This window comes from Molossus molossus, unplaced genomic scaffold (genome assembly GCF_014108415.1).
Source record: "Molossus molossus isolate mMolMol1 unplaced genomic scaffold, mMolMol1.p scaffold_m16_p_10, whole genome shotgun sequence".
NCBI lineage: Eukaryota > Metazoa > Chordata > Mammalia > Chiroptera > Molossidae > Molossus > Molossus molossus.
Window position 1 is genome coordinate 8844628 of NW_023425345.1, and position 19986 is coordinate 8864613.

The window sequence follows — 19986 nt, forward strand, 5'->3', positions numbered from 1 at the left end:
GCCACGGAATGATTGACACTCAAGAATCTGAGGCTGCCGAACTCAGTGGGACCTTTGGGACCAGCCTGTGGAGATGGTTCACAAAGGTGCAGGTCCAGGTTTCAGGACGACTGGGCCGGGCCTAGAACTCAGCTCCCTTGTTGCTCATTTCTAAGACCGAGTGTCACCATGCAGACTGTCGCAGCGCGGGCGTCAGACAGGGAGAAGGTGTGTAAGCCAATCACTGCTGTGGGCGGGACAGTCGCTGTGCTGGGAGGGATGCCGGAGCCGCAGCCTTTTCTCTGCGTGATTAGAGCCACGTCTCATTTTCATCCGGCGCCTACACCCCAGCATGATTTCCAGTTTCAGTTACTTAAAGTGCAGACTTCAGCTAGACTTTTACCACCTATCTGAGTTGTCTTAAACCAGAGCACCTTCTCTGCATGTCCCTGTTACCAAGCTTCCTCGAGAAGTCAACTTAGCCCTGGCCGGTTTGGCTCAGCAGTTAGAGCATTGGCCTGCAGACCGGAGAGTCCTGGGTTCGGTTCCCGCTAAGGGCACGTACCTCGGTTGCAGTTTGTCCCCGACCCCTGTTGGGGTCATGCGGGTGGCAGCCAGTCGATGTGTCTCTCTCGCATTGATGTTTCTCTCTCTCTCTCTCCTTCCCTTTCTCCCTCCTGCTCTATATGAAGATAAATGCAAAAAATGTCCTTGGGTGAGGATAAAAAAGAAGTCAACTTAAACTCTCTTTTCACACTCATAATTAATCCATTGGCATAATATTTACTTAGCATGTTGAGTTGCAACAACAAGACACGGCATAAACAGTTCCGGGCACAACTGCTACTCACTGTTGCTAACTGCCCGGCCAGGTGGGTGGAAACGGCCTGTAGACCTACTAGAGGTTCCTCCTGAGCTTTGTGCCGTGTGTCCGTGCATCTGTCAGTATAAAACAGGGCTGGGGACAAACCGAAATGCACCTGAGGCACATGCCCTTGACCGGAATCGAACCCTCGACTCTTTGGTCTGCAGGCCGACACTCGAACCCTGAGCCAAACCGGCCAGGGCATTTATGCAGAGTTCCTATCGAGGATCACTCTGGCAGTATGTACCCACTCTGTCTAGGGCGGGTACGGTGTCTTAGTCCATCTGGGCTATGGGAACAAAATGCTGTAGACTGGCCGGCTTATAAACAACACACTTATCTCACGGTTCTGGAGGCTGGGAAGGCCAAGGTGCCCGCAGATGTGCTGTCTGCTGAGGGCCTGCTTCCTGTCTTCCCGGCGTGACCTCTCAGGGCAGAAGGGCAGGGAGCTCTCCGGACCTTCTTTTTGAAGGACAGTAATCCCATTCAGAGGGCCCCACCCTCATGGACTGCTCTCCTCCCAAAGGCCGCCCCGGCAAGTACCAGCCCATTGGTGATTCGGTTTTAACATATGAATTTGAGGGGTACACCCATGTTCAATCTACCGGACACGGTAAGTAAACCTAATCATAGGATTTACGGGACGTGGCTCCTGGATGGTAGCGTGTTGTGACCGCCGGAGATGCTTCATGGCCGGCATAGCTCCCGTTAGCGTGAGAGATGGCAGGTGCATAGCTCGGAGGCCTGATGTGTTAGGTCTGGGCCACGGCGCTTTTCGGGGCGACAAGGATGGGCGTGACGTTGGCGGGCCTGGGCTTCTCTCTGCCTGGCCGTGCCTGGTGGTTACCTGACCAGGTAGGCGCTCTGACCTTTGCAGTCGCCCTGCGTCATCTCCATGGTCCATCAGGGCGTGGATCGGGTGGCGTTCACTGGAGGGAGCCTCCGATGCAGGTTCAGAATGCAGTGAGAAGCAGGTGAAACGAGGGGTTTTCCCATTTCTCAGGCTCCTGAGAAAACTTTGACAGAGCCCAGACAGGTAGTGGAAGCTATAGGAAGGAAGATAGAAGGTAGAAGGCAGAATAAAGTTCCTGCTGGGTGCATCTAGCCGGAGCCAAAGACCTAGGCTCCAGGAAAGACAGACGGAGACAGGAGGACGGACTGGCCGCTGACTGCTGGCCAGATGGACTCCAGTTTAACCGCTGAGCCACCCGTGGGGCCTGGCCCTCAGGGACCCACCGGAGCTCCTCTCTCTGACTGGAATCGAGTCTCCGCACCTCCCTTGTAGCTTCACTAACCCCCACCCCAGTGGCGGGGCCACTTTGGCTTCTCCGTGGGAGACTAGGTCGAGCTTAAGCGGCTGTCCACGTGTGGAGGTCAGTGGGAGGATGACGTCTCAAAACCTTAGCTGTGAGAGACTTCCAACGCGTGTATGGTGACCGTGAAGTCAGCGCGTCCCTGGTCCTCCACTGGAAAATGGGAAATGATTCTCAAAGAGTCATGTACAACAAATCACCGTCGGAAGCTCCGCAAGAAGCTTAAAGAAACAGGCCCGTGTTTGCACAAACACTGTTTCGTGTATTGTTTGATCATAGCTTACTGTATCCTGCGAAAGGTTTTAGGCAACTCACAAGAGGAGACACAGTAGTTTATATACAAGAATCTTTGTACCCTACAGTTTTTTTTTAAAGGTGAGCTCTGAGCTTCCTGGCAGCCAGGGTAAAAGGTCTGCTCAGTCAGATGTGGGGTTCTTGCTTCAAAAGAATATATATCCTTTCTTTTCAGTGGGCTTGAATTAATCCTGTTGTTTAGTTTGGAAAGGAATTTCTCACCTGGACTTACCTGAGAGGCATGTTGACCCAGCACTACAGTGGACAGTGTCTTCAGCACCCGGCCTACAATAAATCAGTGCAGTGGAGGGTTTTACAAAGCCTTTCCGTCCAGTGTCCGGGGGAAGCTGGAGGCCAGACGTGGACTTGAACCCGGCCCAGTGGTGGCCGAAGCACAGCATCTGCGTGTCCCGCTCTGAGTCCTGTCACTGCGACTCCTCCCCTGGGCCTTGGGCGAGCCCGGAACAGCAGAGGGTGTTGCTTCTCTGCAGTTCTGCTCAGCTACCCAAGATGGGCACCTTCCCGCCGTGGCCGGCTCTGGAGCGCGATTCTGACGTCTCCTTCCCGGCCGGATGCCCTCCTGCCCTGCTCACTCGCGGGCAGCCTTGAGCATAAAGAGGAACGAATGTCATCCCGGGGTGACTTTCCCCTGACACTCGCTCCTAATCAGTGACCTTCTCCAGATCCAGCCTGTGACAGCAGCTGTTTTGTGCAGCCGGCTCACCTGGAACAGGTGCGTGGGAGCTGCCCCAGCCCCTGTCCTGGAGGCCTCAGCACCACAGCCTCCTGTTCATCTACCGTTTTTCCTTCTTCCCTGGCATTCCTCTGACCAAGGGACCGTTTCCTTGCTCCTCGCATGTCACCTCAGCTCTGCTTTGCCAGCCCCCCTTCATTTCCTGTCATAGCCACCCCCCCCAGCGCTCTGTCTCCCCAAGTGCTTCACTTTCCATGGGATCTCTTGGCACCACTTGGCGATTTTTCTCTTTGTCATCTAGCTCCCCCTAGAGCGAGCGCGCCAATGAGGCAGAGACTCGGTTCTTGGCTTTGATGTTGTTTGTGACTCAGAGCCTGGCATGCAGTTGGAACTCAATAAATCACTGTTGGATGAATGAATGAGTGGACAGATGGATAGATGGATGGATGGATGGATGGATGGATGGATGGATGGATGGATGGATGGATGGATGGACAAACAGATGGATGGATGGTTGGATAGGCGGACGGATGGACAGGTGGATGGATGGATGGATGGATGGATGGATGGATGGATGGGCACATTTAGATTGGAATGCAATCTCTCTGGCTCCCATTAAAAATAACTACTTAGTGGTCACTTACTCACACAGCCCCCCCCCCCCCCACTTGCTCTCTACCCAACCAACCCAACATCTCTGCCCAACCATCTCTGTGACTTTGCCAGGCCAAATTATTTTCTACCTTGAACTAGGAGGCCTCCATGCCGTCTGCATCAGAAAGGATATACAATCTATTCAATGACAAGGTCATGTTCATTGTTATTGTTGGTGATTTAATCCCTGCCATTAGCTATTAGGTGTGTTGCTTGGCTTGCCAAGAGAGGACCATGCCTCGGTCAGCCACCAGCTGGGTTGGAGGGAGTGGCTTCGCTGGCAGGACCCCATCAGCTGCTCCCCGGTGGTGCATGTGGCGTGTTTGCTGTTCAGCACTCGGGGGTGTAGGTGAGAAAAGTCTGCTGTCAGGGCCTGCAGGAAGCCAGGGTCCATCCTTATGCCCCATTCCAGCTACAGTTTCAGCAGCCTTGACTTCCAGGTCCGTACTGAGTGGTGAGAAGCTCAGTTTTGTTAGGAACCAAGGGTTCAGGTCTCCACTCAGCTGTGTGGCCTGAGAATATCACCTCCCCTCATTGTAACTCACTGCCAACAGTCTACGTGGAAAGTTGGCTCTAGATGGCTTCTGAGCCCATTTCCAGGTGTCATTGCTTTAAGACCTTGTATCTGTATGGTGTTCTGATGTCATGAATTCTGCTGTTCCTGAAATGCCTCCATCATCACACACATTTCTATCTATCCACTTGGTCATGCGCTTTCTCCTTGTTGGAACCACAGTCTTGCTGAAGGGAGGACCTCGTCCTATCGATGGGTTTGTCACCCAGAGTCCAGCACAAGGCCCAGTACTTGTATCTTCGTGAACAGTATGATCTCACTCTGTTCCTGCACTTGGTCACCTAGTGATGGACTGTTAGTGTGCAATGAAATGCCCCAAAGGACAGGTAACTTGTCCAAAATTCATAAATCATCCTTGCGTAAGCTCCCAGAACCCGATCACTTTTGTGTGCCATCTCTAACACTCTTAGGTATATTAAACTTCTTTGAATTACCTCTCTTCTTCTCCTAATAACTTCATTCCCAGAAAAACAACACCTGGTCTTTGAGGTCACACTCGGATCCCAGCTCCGTCACTTCCGAGTTCGCTGTGCCAAACTGGACTAGTCACATCCACTCTGGGCCTGGGTTTCCTACCGTCAGTGGGAATGAGTCTACATACTAACCCTGCAGGGTTGATGCAGAAGTAAGTAGCCTCTAGCACAGTGTCTGATAGGGACTAAGTTAATGTTAGCTTTTCCCCCTGGGCCCAGTCCAAGGTGCCCCTTTCCCTCAGAGCTTTCCCAGCCAAACCCTGGGGACTGTCCTTTAGACACTTCATGATAGGATAACCTCTGTCATTTAGCTTGGGACATCTGTACCGACGTTTGCCAAATAGACTGTAAAATGCTGAGTCTGAGCTCGTGTCGCCGACGACAGGTTTCCTCCTGTCTCAGCCCAGGGTCCTGAAAGCAGCAGGTGTTCAGCTCACGCCCTGTGCTGTGACGGCGACGGCACAGCGTGACAGGCAAGGGCCCCTGGGCCCTGCGGCCCTGGTAGGTCCCCGTCCCTCACTGTGCTTCCATTTTCTCATTCAGATGAGAAGCTTGGTCCAGAGTGCCCCTCGGGCCTTCGCAGCCTGTCCTCCCAGCGGACTTCCCCGGGCACAGGGGCTTTCCTGAGCGTGGGGCACGGTCTCTGTGCCTGAGCAGCTGTCCTCAGGTCACTGGCAAAGAGGACTGGGGTTCGGGGCTCCACCGTCCTTCAGAAGGGGCTGGCTTGCCTGGCCTGCTGTGTCCGGGGAGAGACTGGCGTTGGGGTCGCTCCTGGAAGGAGGTGCCCCGGGGCGCGTGGGTTTCCATCCAGAGCTGGGGAGACGAAAAGGCAGCTTTGGGTTTTCGCCGAGGGCGCTCAGGGCGCCAGCTCCAAGTCTCGCCTTCGTAGAGGGGTTTGCGAGCGGTTGGTGCGGAGGCTGCGATGAAGTGCTGGTGAGCCGGCTTGGGGTCCAGGCCGCCTGACCGCAGACTTCAGACCCAGGAAGACCTACCTTTAGGTTGCCCTTGGCTGTGCCTTACACAGTGCCACCTGGTGGCCTTCCGCTGTCGCGCAGTGAGGCTGCGCACACCCTCCTAGAGGAAGACTTCTTTTCTGACTTGGCTCTCTCCTTTGCTCCCCAGCTAAGCAGCGGGGGCCCCAGGGCTGCACCTCGGTCTTTCCCCTAGCCTCTCCTCAGATGAGCTCATGTTCTGAAACACCATTCGAGCTGTAGTGATTTCCGAATCTGCAGCTTGGATCTCAGGCTTCACTGGGGACAAACAGAACTCTCGATCCCACCCCAAACGCAGTTTATCCACCCTTTGGAATACCACTGGGAACAGAAAGCAGTGCACTGTCGGTCCACGTAGCTAACTGGATGAATCTCAGAAGTCGAAGGTGGGAAAACGGTATGCTCTCTGGGTGTGATTCGATACGTGTGCAATTCTAGAAAAATCTAAACTGTAGCGACAGAAAGAACGGGGAAGTGGACTGGCCACAGAAGGCCACAAAGGAACCTGAGGATGTTGGAACAGTTGTATATGTTGATGGTGACAGTGGTTAACGATTGCACACAGTTACCAAAATTTCTCAAACTGTACTTAAAATGGGTGAATTTGTTGAATTTTATTGTACTTCAGTACAGCTTGGGGGTGGGGGCAGTGACTCCATAGCTTCTGGTCTAAGCTACAGAAATGATGGGGGAATGAGCTGCTATTTCCTGCTGTGGGTACCACTGGGGTAACCACAGCTTGAGAAGCCTATTCCATGTCCAAAGTAGAGGCATCATTGTCTGGCTGGTGTGGCTCAGTGGTTGGGCATCAGCCCATGAACCAAGAGGTCGCTGGTTCGATTCCAGGTCCAGTGGGGGGCATACAGGAGGCAGCCAACTGATGTTCTCTCTCATCAGTGTTTCTCTCTCTCTCTCTCTCCTTCTACTTCCTCTCTCTCTAAAATCAATAAAGGAAAAACAACAACAACAAAGTAGAGGCATCAGGCGGGTGATTGAATTTGTGATCCTGGTGCTCAAGAGTGGAGGACGCCAGGAGATAGGAATGTGGGGTGAGCCCTGTACAGGGGCATTGAGAGCAGCTGCCTGGAGAAGGTCGTGGGGGCCCCGTGGCGCGAGTGAGTGAGTCCTGGGCACTCCAGCACTTGTGGTGACGAGGCAATGGGGCAGCCTGAAAAATATCCTTGGCTTACACCATTGTTACTTCCACGCCGCCGTATCATCGCCACTTCTTGTCACATTGTTTCATACAATTAACCATTTTAAAGTGTGTATTCCAGCGACAGCGTATTCCCTTTACACCACCATCACCTCGTTGAATTTCAAGACGTTTCATCGCCCCAGAAAGAGACCCTGTATCCATCACATACTCACTCCACATTGCCCCCTTCCCCGACTCCCTGTTAACCTCTCATCTGCTGTTTCTGTAGATTTGTTTATTCTGGACAAATCACGTGATTGGAATCATATAACGTGTGACCTTTGCATTTGGCTTCTTTCATTGGGCAGTGTGTCCGAGGTGCATCGCGGCTGTAGCAGGTGTCAGGATGTCGTCCCTTTAGCTGGCTGAGTGCATGTGTGGTTGTCTCCACACAGGGCCTGGCCTCCCTTCCTCCCACCCCCCCACCCCCCGTGCTGATGGACTTACACCTGCCTCTGTCTAGCGGTCCAGTCCAACTGCTCCTCAGCACCCCTTCTGCACCCCCCAGGCATGTACAATAATTTCTTCAGGTCGCCTTTGCTACCTCTTTGCTGGAGCCTGATTGGCTCCAAACACAGGCTTAATTGTCGTCTGTCCAGCAAAGCCAGCCGGTGAGCAGGACAAGAACACGTAGACACCGAGTTCAGGGGTCCAAGCCGTCCGCCTGCCCACGCGGCCGTCTCCCCCCAGGGTGCACGGGAGGGAGGCACGCTCACCTCCACCTCATAGTGTGTCCCCACGCACGCAGCCTGAATGCAGTCCTTCAGAGCTGTGTCGAAGGACGCGTGTCCCCAGCCCTTCCTTCCCTGCGTGGCTCTGGGCCTGTGCGTCTCTAATATGGTATTTTGAAAATAAAGAAAAACCAAACCCTTGATATCTAACCCTCCAACCACCCACCGATCCTTTCCGCCCGCAAGAGCAAGCGAGTTAACAGAATCTGGTCATATTGTCCTTACAGCAGGACCATGTCACACTGCAGAGGGTCCTGCACTGTCTCTGCGAACGGTGCTGCTGTGTGGGGGCAGGAGGGTCCTGCCTGCCCCAGACCCTGCCGCTGCATCCCCCCCCCCCCCATGCTCATCCTACTGGGAGAACCCTCCTCACTCGGCCCCGCCCCACAGGCCCCAAGCCCCAGCTTCAGCTTCGTCTCCCAGCCATGCCCTGCTCAGTGTGCGTGCCTCAGCCCACTGGCCTTTGTCCCTTGATTGTATGGTGTGCATTTTTCCTCCTGAGCACACAATTCTCCAGTTCTCTGGCACCAAATGGGTCTTGTAATTCATTTCCATTCCGACACCGCTACCTGGAGCAGGTGCAGCCACCAGAGGCTTAATCCCACACCGGTCCCAGGGACGGGGCCCCCAGGTTACCCACACTTCTGTTCAACTTGGCTGCGATGTTAACGGTTTCCCCAACATCCGTCCTCTGTGATTTGCTAGATCAACTCATAGAACTGAGGAAAGTACTTTTGTTTTATTTTTTTTATCCTCACCCGAGGACATTTTTCGATATTTTGTTCAGATAGAGTGGGGGGGGGGGGGAGAGAGAGAGAGAGAGAGAGAAACGTGACACATCAAGTGGCTGCCACGCACACGACCCAACCAGGGCTGGGGACAAACTGCAACCGAGGTACGTGCCCTCAGCGGGAACCGAACCCGGGTCTCCCTGGACCGCAGGCCAGTGCTCCAACCGCTGAGCCAAACCGGCCAGGGCAGAGGAAAGTACTTTAACTTACTGCTCGTGGTTATCTGTTCTTTATAAAGGATACACCTCAGGAACCAGACGGGAAAGAGGCCTGGGTGTGGGGGCCGGGGGTACATGGTGCTTTCGTACCCCCATGGGCTCACCGTCCTCCCAGAACCTCCTGTGTTCACCTCAGAGGTCCAGACCCTGTTCCTTAGTGGTTTCTACGGAGGTGTCATTAGGGGGCGAGATGAAATAATCGCATCGATGACGGACTCTACCCCCCTCCTCTGGCGGTGGGAAGGGGCTAAAGTTCCACGCTGCCCATCAAGGCTTGGCTTTTTGGCAGCCAACCCCCACCCCGAGCTCTCTACTATCCTGCCAAGAGTTGCCTCGTTAGAACGAAAAGTATTCTTACCATTCGGGAAATTCCAGGGACTCTGTGCCAGGGGCTGGGGACAAACATTAAACGTCTCTCTGTGGCACTCGGGCCTCAGCTTCGCTGAGCTTCCGCTGGGAGGCTTGGCCCGTGTGCCTTAGGTCCCGTTTCTGCAGACAGCCCCCTGGGCTGGCCGCCCTCTGGACCCTGCGGTCACTTGACCCCTCCTCCCAGGACTTGCAGTCACAGTTCCACATCCGTTAGGTGGCTGCTCACTGACCTCGCCCTATGTCGTGGGCTGAATTACCTCCCCCAAAGTTCATGTTGAAGTCCAGACTCCCCCACCACCTCAGAATGTGACTGTTTGGTGATGGGGTCTTTAGAGAGATTAACCACGATAAAACGAGCTCATTCGGATGGGCCCGAATCTGACGGGACTGGTGTCCTTATCGGAAGAGGAGATGAGACTCGGATACTCACAGAGGGAGGACCATGTGAAGACACAGGGAGAAGGGCCATCTGCAAGCCCAGGAGAGAGGCCACAGGAGAAGCAACCCAGCCAGAACACGATCTCAGACCCCAGCCCCCAGCGCTGGGAGAACATGTGTTTCTGATGTTCCAGCCACCGGCCCGTGGTACGTGCGAACCAACCCTCGCTGACTGATTCCTCCAGGGACAGAAGCTCCGCTGAGCGCGGGGACCTTCTCAGGGCTCATCTTCATGCACCCCACAGCCCAGCCTGGAGCTGACTCTAACCTCTAGTCAGTGAATAGCTGTTGAGTGGACTATGACAGTCTGGAAGTATGGAGGTTTCATTAACCCTGTTCTGAATAGTCCCAGGCCAGTCATTCTTTATCCTGTTGGTTTCTAACTCTGCCCCGTCCTTTCTCACTGAATGAGCACTACTCCGTCTCTGAAGTCTGCCCAGCGACCGGCCTGAGGGGTAGAAGGAGATTGGGTGATTGAGCTTCCTGACCCTCCGCCACGCTGGGGCCGCCCCTGTAACTTCCACCCTCGAAGCTGCTCCGGAGAATAAAATGTGTTCAGCGTCCGGCCTGTGGGTGAGGAGAGCATCAGTGGGCAGCGATGCTGTGATCTAGGAAATGCTGCGGGGGGTGGGAACTAAGTGGCGGCTAGACAGGACCCAGACAAGTCTGCTAACACCGGGGATACGTAAGTCGGACCAGTATTTTATAGTTCACAGCTTTTCGTTCACTCTTAGAACAGCCCTGTGATGATAGCGTGTATTTTATCATCATCTTTGTTATTTATTTGTAATCCTCACTCGAGGATACTTTTTTCCCATTTATCGTCAGATAGAGTGGGCGGGGGAGAGGAATATCGATGTGAGAGAGACACATCGATGGGTTGCCTCCCGCCCCCCAATCGAAGTACGTGCCCTTGACCGGAATTGAACCAACAACTCCTTGGCCCGTGGACCAGTGCTTTACTGCTGAGCCAAACTGGCCAGGGCAGGCATCATCTATTTAAAAAAAATAAAAACTGGAGCTCAAAACTCAAGTCGTTTTGGCCCAGATGGCATGGGTAATAAGTGGGGAAGGCAGAACTTAGACGTCGACCCCAGAATCGGGCACACCGCCGCTTCCTCTGCCACCCCAGTAGGAAAATTCAGCGATCGCTCCTAGTGCTATTATTCGTGGTTCAAAGGGCGTCTGAGTGAAGTGTCTGAAAGATGCCCGAAAATTGTGTTCATAAAAAGAGACAGACCCGAGGAGTCCTGTGATGGAAGTTGTGGCTGGGTGCAGGCCAGCTCTGCCCCCGCACGGAGGCGGCGTCGGAGGTGGTGGCAGCCGGTGTCCCAGGAGTCGTGTGATCAAGGCAGCCTTGGAAGACAGCCCGGTGGCCAGCTCCCCGTTCCTTTTTAGCTTTTCCTATTTTCAAAGGCAAAGATCACAGAAGGAAGAAGAGAGAAATCATTATTTGAGATTGAGCAGGAGTTTTTATACCGTGAATAAGTTAATGTGGGCCCACTCGGGACCGAGTTGGGGAGGTGTGACAGGTGGCCAGGGACCTGTTCGTGCATCTCGGCAGATGGAGTCGTTATCTGGACTTGGATTGCAGTCTTTTCTGAGTCTGAAGGCTTCCTTTTCTGTTCTGTGGATCCCCCTGGGTAGGATGTGCTCTCAGCCCCAGGCCTGGGGATTAGTGCTGGAGGAAATTAGGCTCCGAGGACCAGAGGACAGGACCCCTGCCTGCAGCCCAGGCGGCAGCCAGACAGGAACAGGTGGGCTGGTCAGACCTGCTTGACCGGCCTTTCTGCCCAGCCTCTCACGTCCGTTGGAGCCTTGCCCACAGCGGTACCGCTACCACTTCCCGTGGGAAGAGAAATGCTTTTGCAGATTTTTCCTAACCTTGAATGTAGGGGCGAAAACATGGGCTTATGGAACAGAGAGCCGAACAGAAGCCCCAGCCCTGTGGTTCCCAGCCGTCCGCCCTTCAAAGGGACTTTCCCTCCCTTGACCTCAGTTTTCCTTCCGAAAGACAGATGAGCGGGGTGCCCATGTCGTGGGGTTCCTGTGAGGCGCTCTGAGAGTGCCTGGAGGGCACACACCCAGGGCCAGGCCACGAGGTCGCGGAGAGAGGGCTGTCCCGAGCAAGGCCGGCTCCGCTCCCACAGCCGCGTGGGGGGACATGTGTGGGGACAGTCCCACGAGAGGAGGGTGTGGGGAAATGTGTCGTTGGCCTAAGTAAAGCGATCTCGGGGTCCTTTGCAAGGGAACTTTCAGGCTAATAGACCTCGCCTTGTGCTCTATGCAGAATGCCCCTCCCATAGCCTGCCTGCTGGGTGACCCCCAATCCCAAGGTCCCCCCCTGCTGTGCATCAGAATGAATGGGGATTCCTTTGCAGAAAGAAATTCCCAGGCCTGACCCTGGAAGAATCGGCTTCAGTTAGACTTGGGGTGCTGCCTGGAAGACAGTAGCCAGACCGGTTGAGAAACTCTGCAGAGATCATAAAATCCAGAACATAGGGCCTGGGTCTGTTTTCGTCACTGCTGTGTCTCTAGCCGTCGGCCCAGAGCCTGGTGCAAGTAGGGCCTTGGTGAACACCTGCTGCATGAGGTGTGAACACCTGCTGACACAGGCAGCCTCTTCCAGAACAATCCCAGCACTTCGAAGCGTCTCCCCAACAGGCAGCTCATTCCCGTGTTGGTGAACTCTACAGCCTGGCTTATCATGAGCAAAAATCTGTCTTCTCTTAATCTTCATTCATTCAACCTAATTCTACCTTCTAGAGCGGCGCAGGTTCTGATTCCTCTTAGAAGGGATTATCCCTCAGCCAGGGAGGTCAGCCAGGGCGGCTCCTTATCTCCAGATGAAATCAGGACCCGCTGGACAGTGAATGCACTCACCTCATCACGTAACTGAAGCCCGGGAAACAAACACTGGACAGAAGGACCTTTTTAGCTAGAGCACACGGATCGCATCTCGAGGGCATGCAAGGCAAACTTGGGGTACCTAAGCTCATTACAAGCCCTAGGTATAAAATAGATACCTTTCCCGTTTTGCAGAGGAGGAACTGAGGGACTGGAAGTTGACCCAAGACTGCCTTCCAGTGTAGACGTACTAGCATTTGAGCCTGGTGAGAATTCTATTCAAGTTCAAAGAAAGAAGAGGGGCCACCTTGGAGAAGCTTACGTGTCGAACAAACCCGAGCATCAGGGGTGGAGTCCAGCCCTTCACTGACAGTGTGTCCCCTGAACACCTGCTCTTCTCTGGGCCTCGCCGGTAACCGTAGGCAATTCCAGAGTGATCTCTGAGACCTCCACGGCTCTGAGCTGCTGTGATCTCAGAGTGCATTAGCTGGAGCTGTGATGTCAGGTCAGAAACAGTCTGTGTCCACCCCTTCAGGGCCGTTTCAATACCCTTTTGTGTTGCATCTTCTCAGGAGATGTTTTATCATCCTGCACCCCCTAGCCGGGGGCACCGGAGGAACAGTGTGTTCAGGGTGTTTAGTAAATGGTAATGTGATACTATGTTTCCCTTATGATAGTCATCCTGCACTCAGACATGCATTGAATGTTACTATTAAAGGCTTTTCTGTGTTAAAATGGGTTATTAGAATAAAGATGAGGTTGGGAGGGCATTGTTGCTTTCCTCGCTGATAGTCAGGACAGCCCCCGGTTATAACATTTTTAATGTTCACCTGCTGGTCTAAGCACAGCTGATCCGATATGCAGTAGTGACTGGCTGTCTCCCTCTGTGCACAGGACCTTTCGTGGGACGGGGGAAGGAGTCAGCACAGGAAGCACCTGTAGGCAGAGCTAGAGCTCCTGCTCCTGCTAGTTACCTGGAGAGGTTCCCTAGTCTGTATCCACTCCCACCCGTTCCAGTAGAGTCAGCCAGTTCCAGGGGGCTGGGATGGTGATTTTTAGATGATATTTATTTTTCATCCATCTATCCAGCCAGCCAGCTAGTCATCCATCCATCCATCCATCCATCCACCCACCCACCCATTCATTTATCCATCTATCCATCCATCTATCCATCCATCCATCCATCCATCCATCCATCCATCCATCCATCCATCCATTTATTCATCCATCCATCCATCCATCCATCCATCCATCCATCCATTCATCTATCCATCCATTCACACTGTACTGGGCCCCAAGAGCATTAAGCCTTTTTATCAAGGAAATAAAACCATTAACTTTCACTTGAAAAATACTTCCCTGGCTGGGTAAGCTGAATGGAGTGGCAAGGAGTTCCCCTAAGGGAAAGGTGGCCAAGTACACAACTCCTAAAATGACCTGAGGCAGAGGTATGGGGAGGGCAAGGTGGAGCGAGGGCAGAGGTCATGAGCAGGAGTAGGTAGAACCTGTAAGATTTGATTATGGTGAGGGTGTAGGGATCCAGGAGAGCAAGGTGTCCAGGTTGACTCAAAGGTCTTTAGCTTCAGTGACAAGTTAGATCTGGATGCTACCAACCAACATAATAGGAAGGGGTCAGGTCGTTATTTAGGAGAGAAGATTATGGATTTGGTTTTGGTCCATCTGAGTTGACGGTCACTGTACACAGCCAAGTGATGATGGTGAGTAGATAGTTGGATTTAAGGGTAAGAAGCTCTGGAAAATAGCCTGAGCTGGGGATGGAGGTGGGGGATTATCTACCTGTTAGTGGTGTTTGAGCCATCGGGGCAGCTCCCATCATCTGGGGATCGAAGGGTAAAATGTAGAGCAAGAAGAGAGGGCCAAGGACAGAGTTGGGGAGAGCCAGCTTTACAGGGACGCAGTGAAGGAATGTCCAGGGAAAGGAAAACAAGCGAGAGACTGGCCTCACAGAAGCTAAAGACCTCCAAAGGGCCGGTGGGGTGAGGCAGGGCCAGCAGGCGGGCGTGGGGGCAGCATGGCCAAGTGTTGCAGATTCAGTCCTGGCCACTGTCACAGAACAGAAAGAGTCCGCCCCTCGCACTGGCCGAGCCAAGCACTGGGACTCAGAACCGCAGACACGGAACCGTGGTAGAGGACGAGCGCCCCTTTTGTTGAGGAATGTGCCGTCCAGGAGAACCGACGCGAAGGCCCAAAGCCTGAACGCCGATGGCGTGTGCGTTGTAGATTATATAGGGCAAGGTCACAAGACACTGTGAGTTAGGGGTTCGGGGTCATGCTGGGAGCTGATCACCTGGGGATGAGAAATGCGTGAAGAGTCATTTCTTCAGGTCTTGAGGACAGTTCTGAGGTCTTTCCCTTCATCCCTCTGTCTGGTCCTTTGGGATGGTAGCCAGGGGGTCGGTCCGCTTTGGGGCTCAGGGGCTGATGCATAACTTAGATCAAGATGCCATCTTTAACCTGCCAGAGGTCCTGGCCTGTTGGCTATTAGTCAGATCCAGGCTACTGTCTTCTGCCTCTGGCGTGGCTGATTTTCTGTGTGTGTGTGTGGGGGGGGGGGGGGAGTGGGAAGCTAGATCTCTGGTGGGGGGGGGGGGAGAGGGAGATGACTTCTAGAGCTAGAATTTAAAACTAAATGTAATCAAAGTGCTAAGGACTCGGTTTCATGGCCAGTGTCAGGACCTGCCTGGGCAGACTTCAGCACTGGGACAGCGACTAGCGAAAGGGAGCCAAGAAATGACTTCAGTGTTCTGGGGGAGCAGGAGGTAACTTCTGCCCTCTCTAAGGACCTTGAGGCTCAGGGAAGTGCTGCCCTGGTCAACCCATGTGGCAGAGGCCAGAACCCTCTTTTGTCTGGATTACAAACCCTTCTTCTGACGGACCAGCAGCCTCCCTCATGCCTGGTGGGAATGCCCAGCCTGCCCTTTCCCGCCTCACGTGCCCCGTGGAAGCGTCACCAATCCCCCTTCCTGAGGCCTCATCTCCGATCAGCAGGCACCCTGCCTTGAGCCACAGCTGAGGAAGGAGGAGGAGGGTGTCCCCAGCCTGGAGCCATCCGTCTGCTGGCTGGTGACACGACACCGGGGCCCCAGCAGAATAGCAAGCTTGTTCGCTCTTGTCTGCCTGTTAGTGGTGATGTATGAATAAGCAAAGGAGACAGCTTCATTTTCATAAGTTAGCTTGTGCCTAGAGTGAGGAATACGGGGAGCAGTGCACTTCATCACAGCCACAGGGCCGGCACGGAAAACAATGACAAAGCCTTTTCTGTTTGTCACGGTGCCGCGTGGTAATAACTCCTGAGAGGATGAGACAGAGCGGGACGCCGAGGTGCCGAGGGAGGCAGCTGGCAGGCATCCTGGTCATCGCCCCAAGGGGCATCCCCGGATTCGGCCTCGGGTGGGATGTAAGGCCCAGGGCGTGTTTGCGTCGTCCGGGCTCAGGACTTAGACGTCAACCTCTACAGACCAGGGCGTGGATGCCACGTGGCCAGTGTGCTGAGATTGATGGAGCTGTAAAAGGTGACCTGTCCCACATGCGCTGTAACTGGGGACCACAGGGACTCTGCCTAGGCGGGGGTGAGGGGACAGCGCCGCTATCAGACAAGTTTGGGGGTAAACCTGGGAGTTTGGAAGTCCCCCCACAGTCAGTCATTGCCTGCCCTCCTCTTCCCTCCTCTGACCTGTCGGGTTTCTGTCTCTGTAGGTCCCTCGCTGCTTCGTAACTGTCTCCGTCTCCTCTTCTGGCTGCTCGTAGAGCAAGGACTGTGTTTTGTTTGTCTTTGATTCCCTCGTATTTTGTGTGTATCTGACCCGAAGTCGAGGAGAGTAAGGTTCACATCCGCAGGAAGGGAGGAGATGGCTGGGACGTCAGACGTCTGAATCCAGCAGGTGGGCGGTGTACAGGGCTGGGGAATCCTGCGTGCGATGTAAGAGTCAGTACCCACCGAACATTTTACTGTTTTCTAGGCATTGTCAGTGGTGATGTTTGTCCATTCTGAGCACATGGCAGCCTTCGTCATGCCTCCCCAAAATGTAGCACCGACCTGGGGTCACTAGTCATTCTGAACCAGCTCCCCCAAGGGCCTCACATCCCAGCTTCAAGCCTGGGCACGCAGCCTCCCCAGCTGAGGACACCATGCCTTGCAGACCTAATTTTTTTCACGAGCGTCCCAAGCTTGTTGCGTGTGGAAGTGAAGGGCCCTTGCACTCCCTGGACCGGTGCCATGCTTTTCCGTGGGATCCTACAAGTTTGGGAGGTGATCACGCAGAATGACAAAGTGGGTGGTAGTATTTTTCCCATGCCTCTAATTTATGTATTTGTGCTGGGGTGTTGATTTAGCTAGGAGCTCAATAGATTGATCAAATAAATTACAGCAAACCCACACAGCATCATTTCAGGGAGCTGTCAACACAGCGAGGAGGTTCTCTGTCACGCAGCGCGGTGTTCCGGGAGAACCGCTGTGTCCTTATCGGGCTGCTGGGCTCGTACTGGGGCAGAAGGTCTATTTCTCAGACCGGCCAACAGGAGGAGGGCGCTAACTCCAGAAGGCATCAGTTAGAAGACAGTGATTATTAGTCGTGTGACCCTTAACACGGAATTTAGACTTTCTAAGCCTCGTTTCTCTTTATATAAGACGTGGATTTACAGTTTCTCTCATCAACCTTTGCCGTAAAGATAAACATTAACGCACCGAGAGGGTGGAAAGAGCCTGGGTGTCAGAGAACTAAATGCCGGCTCCATCACTGGTTGTGCAGATCCTCCGTGAGCCTCAGTTTCCTAGTCTGTAACATGGTATTGATCCCATTTCCAAGAGAATGCCTTGGCGTGGTGGGCTGTCTAACGGAGGGCAGTGGGATCCGACGCTCGAAGGATCCTGCTAAAACGGCAGGGATTTGCTCTGGGGACAGAGAAGCAATTGTTCCTCTAGAAACACTCCTGCGTTGATGTCCTATTGACGTGATGCTCACTGACTGTGAGAGTGAATCTCAGTCACTGTGAGAAGGTGGCCGAGAGGTGGCTCTTCTCTGTGGGTTCTTGTCTCATTAAACAAGGGTCACTTCTCCCTCTGATGTGAGACAGTGATCTCATTATGCCCAGAAAGCTGGTAAGTTAGTATATAATGGAGAATTTTGGAACTGGAGCACTTGAAGACTAGTATGTCAATAAATACATGTTACTGGAGGGAGGGAAGGGATGGAGGGAGGGAGGAAGGAGTGGTTTGGGATTCTGGCTTTTTTGCAGATTAACTGGGTGGCCTTGGGCAACTTAAACTAACCACTCTGGGCAGCCTCCACTTTTTCTCCTTAGAATGGGCATAATAAAAACAGACAGGAGGGCTCCGGGAAGGAGCTCCCTGAGCAGGGTGGCCACTGTCCTGTGAGGACATGACTCAGCAAAAACTCTAGGCGCCCTCCAAATCTCAAGGCTCCCCACACAGTTCCAGTCCACTCTGCTCCCCCTCTGCCGGAGCCCAAGGAACTGCCCCCTCAGGGAGCAGAGAGCGGCCGAAAGACCACAGCACCACCTCCGTCCTGCGCTCCGGGTGACTCCTGGGGCTAGGTCGGCCACCAGCTGGCTGCAGCCTGGGACCATTCATCCAACTCCTCTTGCCTTACTGTCCTCACCTGTACCTAAGGGTGCTGTCCAACAGCGGCTGGAGGGATTGTATAAAATCACATATTTGAAACATCTTGTACCTGCTAATCTGTGTTTTTTTCCAAGGGCTACTATACCATACCTGCTACATGTTTGTTTGTTTGTTAATCCATGTTTGTAAAATACCACACCTCAGAAATGCACAGTGCACTTTGGCATATTAAAGAATCAATAATAATAATAATAATAATAAAATAAATAAAAACAGACAGGCTGCCCACAAGTGCGAATTAAATAGGTTGATATAAGTTAAGCACCATGGTCAGAGCCTGGCAGGCAATAGAAACTCCCAGTAGTGAAAGCTACTGTTACATTCGCGTTACTCTGTCTCCTGCTCACTGATCACTGACCCAGTGGCCTGGCTTCTTTGAAGACCTTTGCATTCTCTGTCCCTCACAGGTCAGCAGGTCCTGGGCTTGGTCGAGAACCAGAGTGACTGGTACCTTGGGAACCTGTGGAAGAATCATCGCCCTTGGCCTGCCCTCGGAAGGGGCTACAATACAGGTAAGCCTTGAGGGGGTGGGGAGGGGCGGGGCTTACCAAGGGCCACATGGGTACTCAAGCTCCTTCCTGTCAGAGAACAGGTAAGCCACAGCTCAGGTGAAGGCCCCCTGGTTGCCCGGGAACCTCCCAGCTCCTTCTCAGCTCTGACACTACCGGCAAAGTAGCTCTGGGGCCTTGGCAGTTGGGGGGGGGGGTCTCACCAGAGAGCCCCTGTCCTGACTGACCTTCGGATCAGATCCAAGATCTTTATGAGTGTGGTCTGTGGGTGCCTGGGCTCTGTTAATAGAGACTAGAGATCGCTCTGCAGCGACAACATTTCAGTTTCTTCACACAACAGAAATGTATTTCCCTCGCTCACACGCCATGTCCGTCTTGGGTCCGCCAGGACCTGGGCCCACCGTCGGTGTCCAGGGCTCACCTGGATGTGGACTAACTCACACGGGGAAAGTAGCAGGCAACCTCTGGACTGACAGTCTGGTCAGAGCAACATGCTTTCTGCTAATATGTCAGTGGCTCAAGCAGGTCATGTGGCCGTGCCTACATTCAAGGGGTGTGGGCAGGTGTAACCTGGTCACATGGCCAGAGGAGAAAAGGCAGAAATGCTTGGTAACTGGGGACTAGGAATGCCACAGCCATCGAACAGTCTGAAATCAAGTCCATTATTCTACCAACCGCGAACGTGTTACTAGTACGGTCATCACTCGTTCATTCTCCGTTCACTGCGGTCTGTTGAATGCTTGCTGTGTGCTAAGCCCAGTGCGAGGTGGGCCAGACACAGCCTGTGCCCTCAGGAAGCGTATGATCGAGGAAGCCAGAGCAGCCCCCTCTCCTTAGGCTGAGGTCCCCCTACTGTCTGTCTTTGAAACACCTCTGGACCCCTCTGCCACCTCCCCTCCATCCTCTTCCCCGCTGCTTCGGCTCCCTGTTCTCGGAGGATGCAGACCCGGCGTCTGTGCCAGGACTTGAACTTGGACTCAGGGAGCAGACAGGTGGGTGTGGCCAAGAAGCGCTGGGACCTGGCATCTGAGACCAGCTCTTCTAGGTCGGGCCAGTGTCTTCAGGGCGGCCCCTCCTGAAGGTGACAGGTACAGCCTGTCCTGGAGGCTGCAGTGAGGAGGACCCGAGAGCCAACTCTCAGAACGAGGGGCAGGTTCCAGAGGCCAGGTACAAACACGGGTGTCCCAGAGGCCCAAGGAAAAGGACGAATCAAGTTTCTAGACATACGAGTCCAGAGATGGGGTCAGAGTGGGTCAAAGCTGGACGACGACATGGAGAGAAAGGTCCGGAGTCGGTGTCCTGAGCAGCAGAGGTGGCAGTTGGGGAGCCCTGTATTGAGGGCCATCTCCTGACGCAGGGACATTCCTTTGCTGACATCTGCCAGA

At 53.7% G+C, this 19986-nt stretch overlaps 1 protein-coding gene across 1 annotated transcript in view; it reads left to right on the forward strand.

The window, feature by feature from the left end:
* The window catches only part of LARGE1 (LARGE xylosyl- and glucuronyltransferase 1), a 478500-nt gene that overhangs the window by 351335 nt on the left and 107179 nt on the right, over positions 1-19986 (forward strand). Inside the window, exon 7 of the mRNA XM_036252192.1 lies at positions 18500-18604. Coding sequence (XP_036108085.1) covers positions 18500-18604 — 105 coding nt within the window. The remainder of the gene's footprint in view (positions 1-18499; positions 18605-19986) is intronic.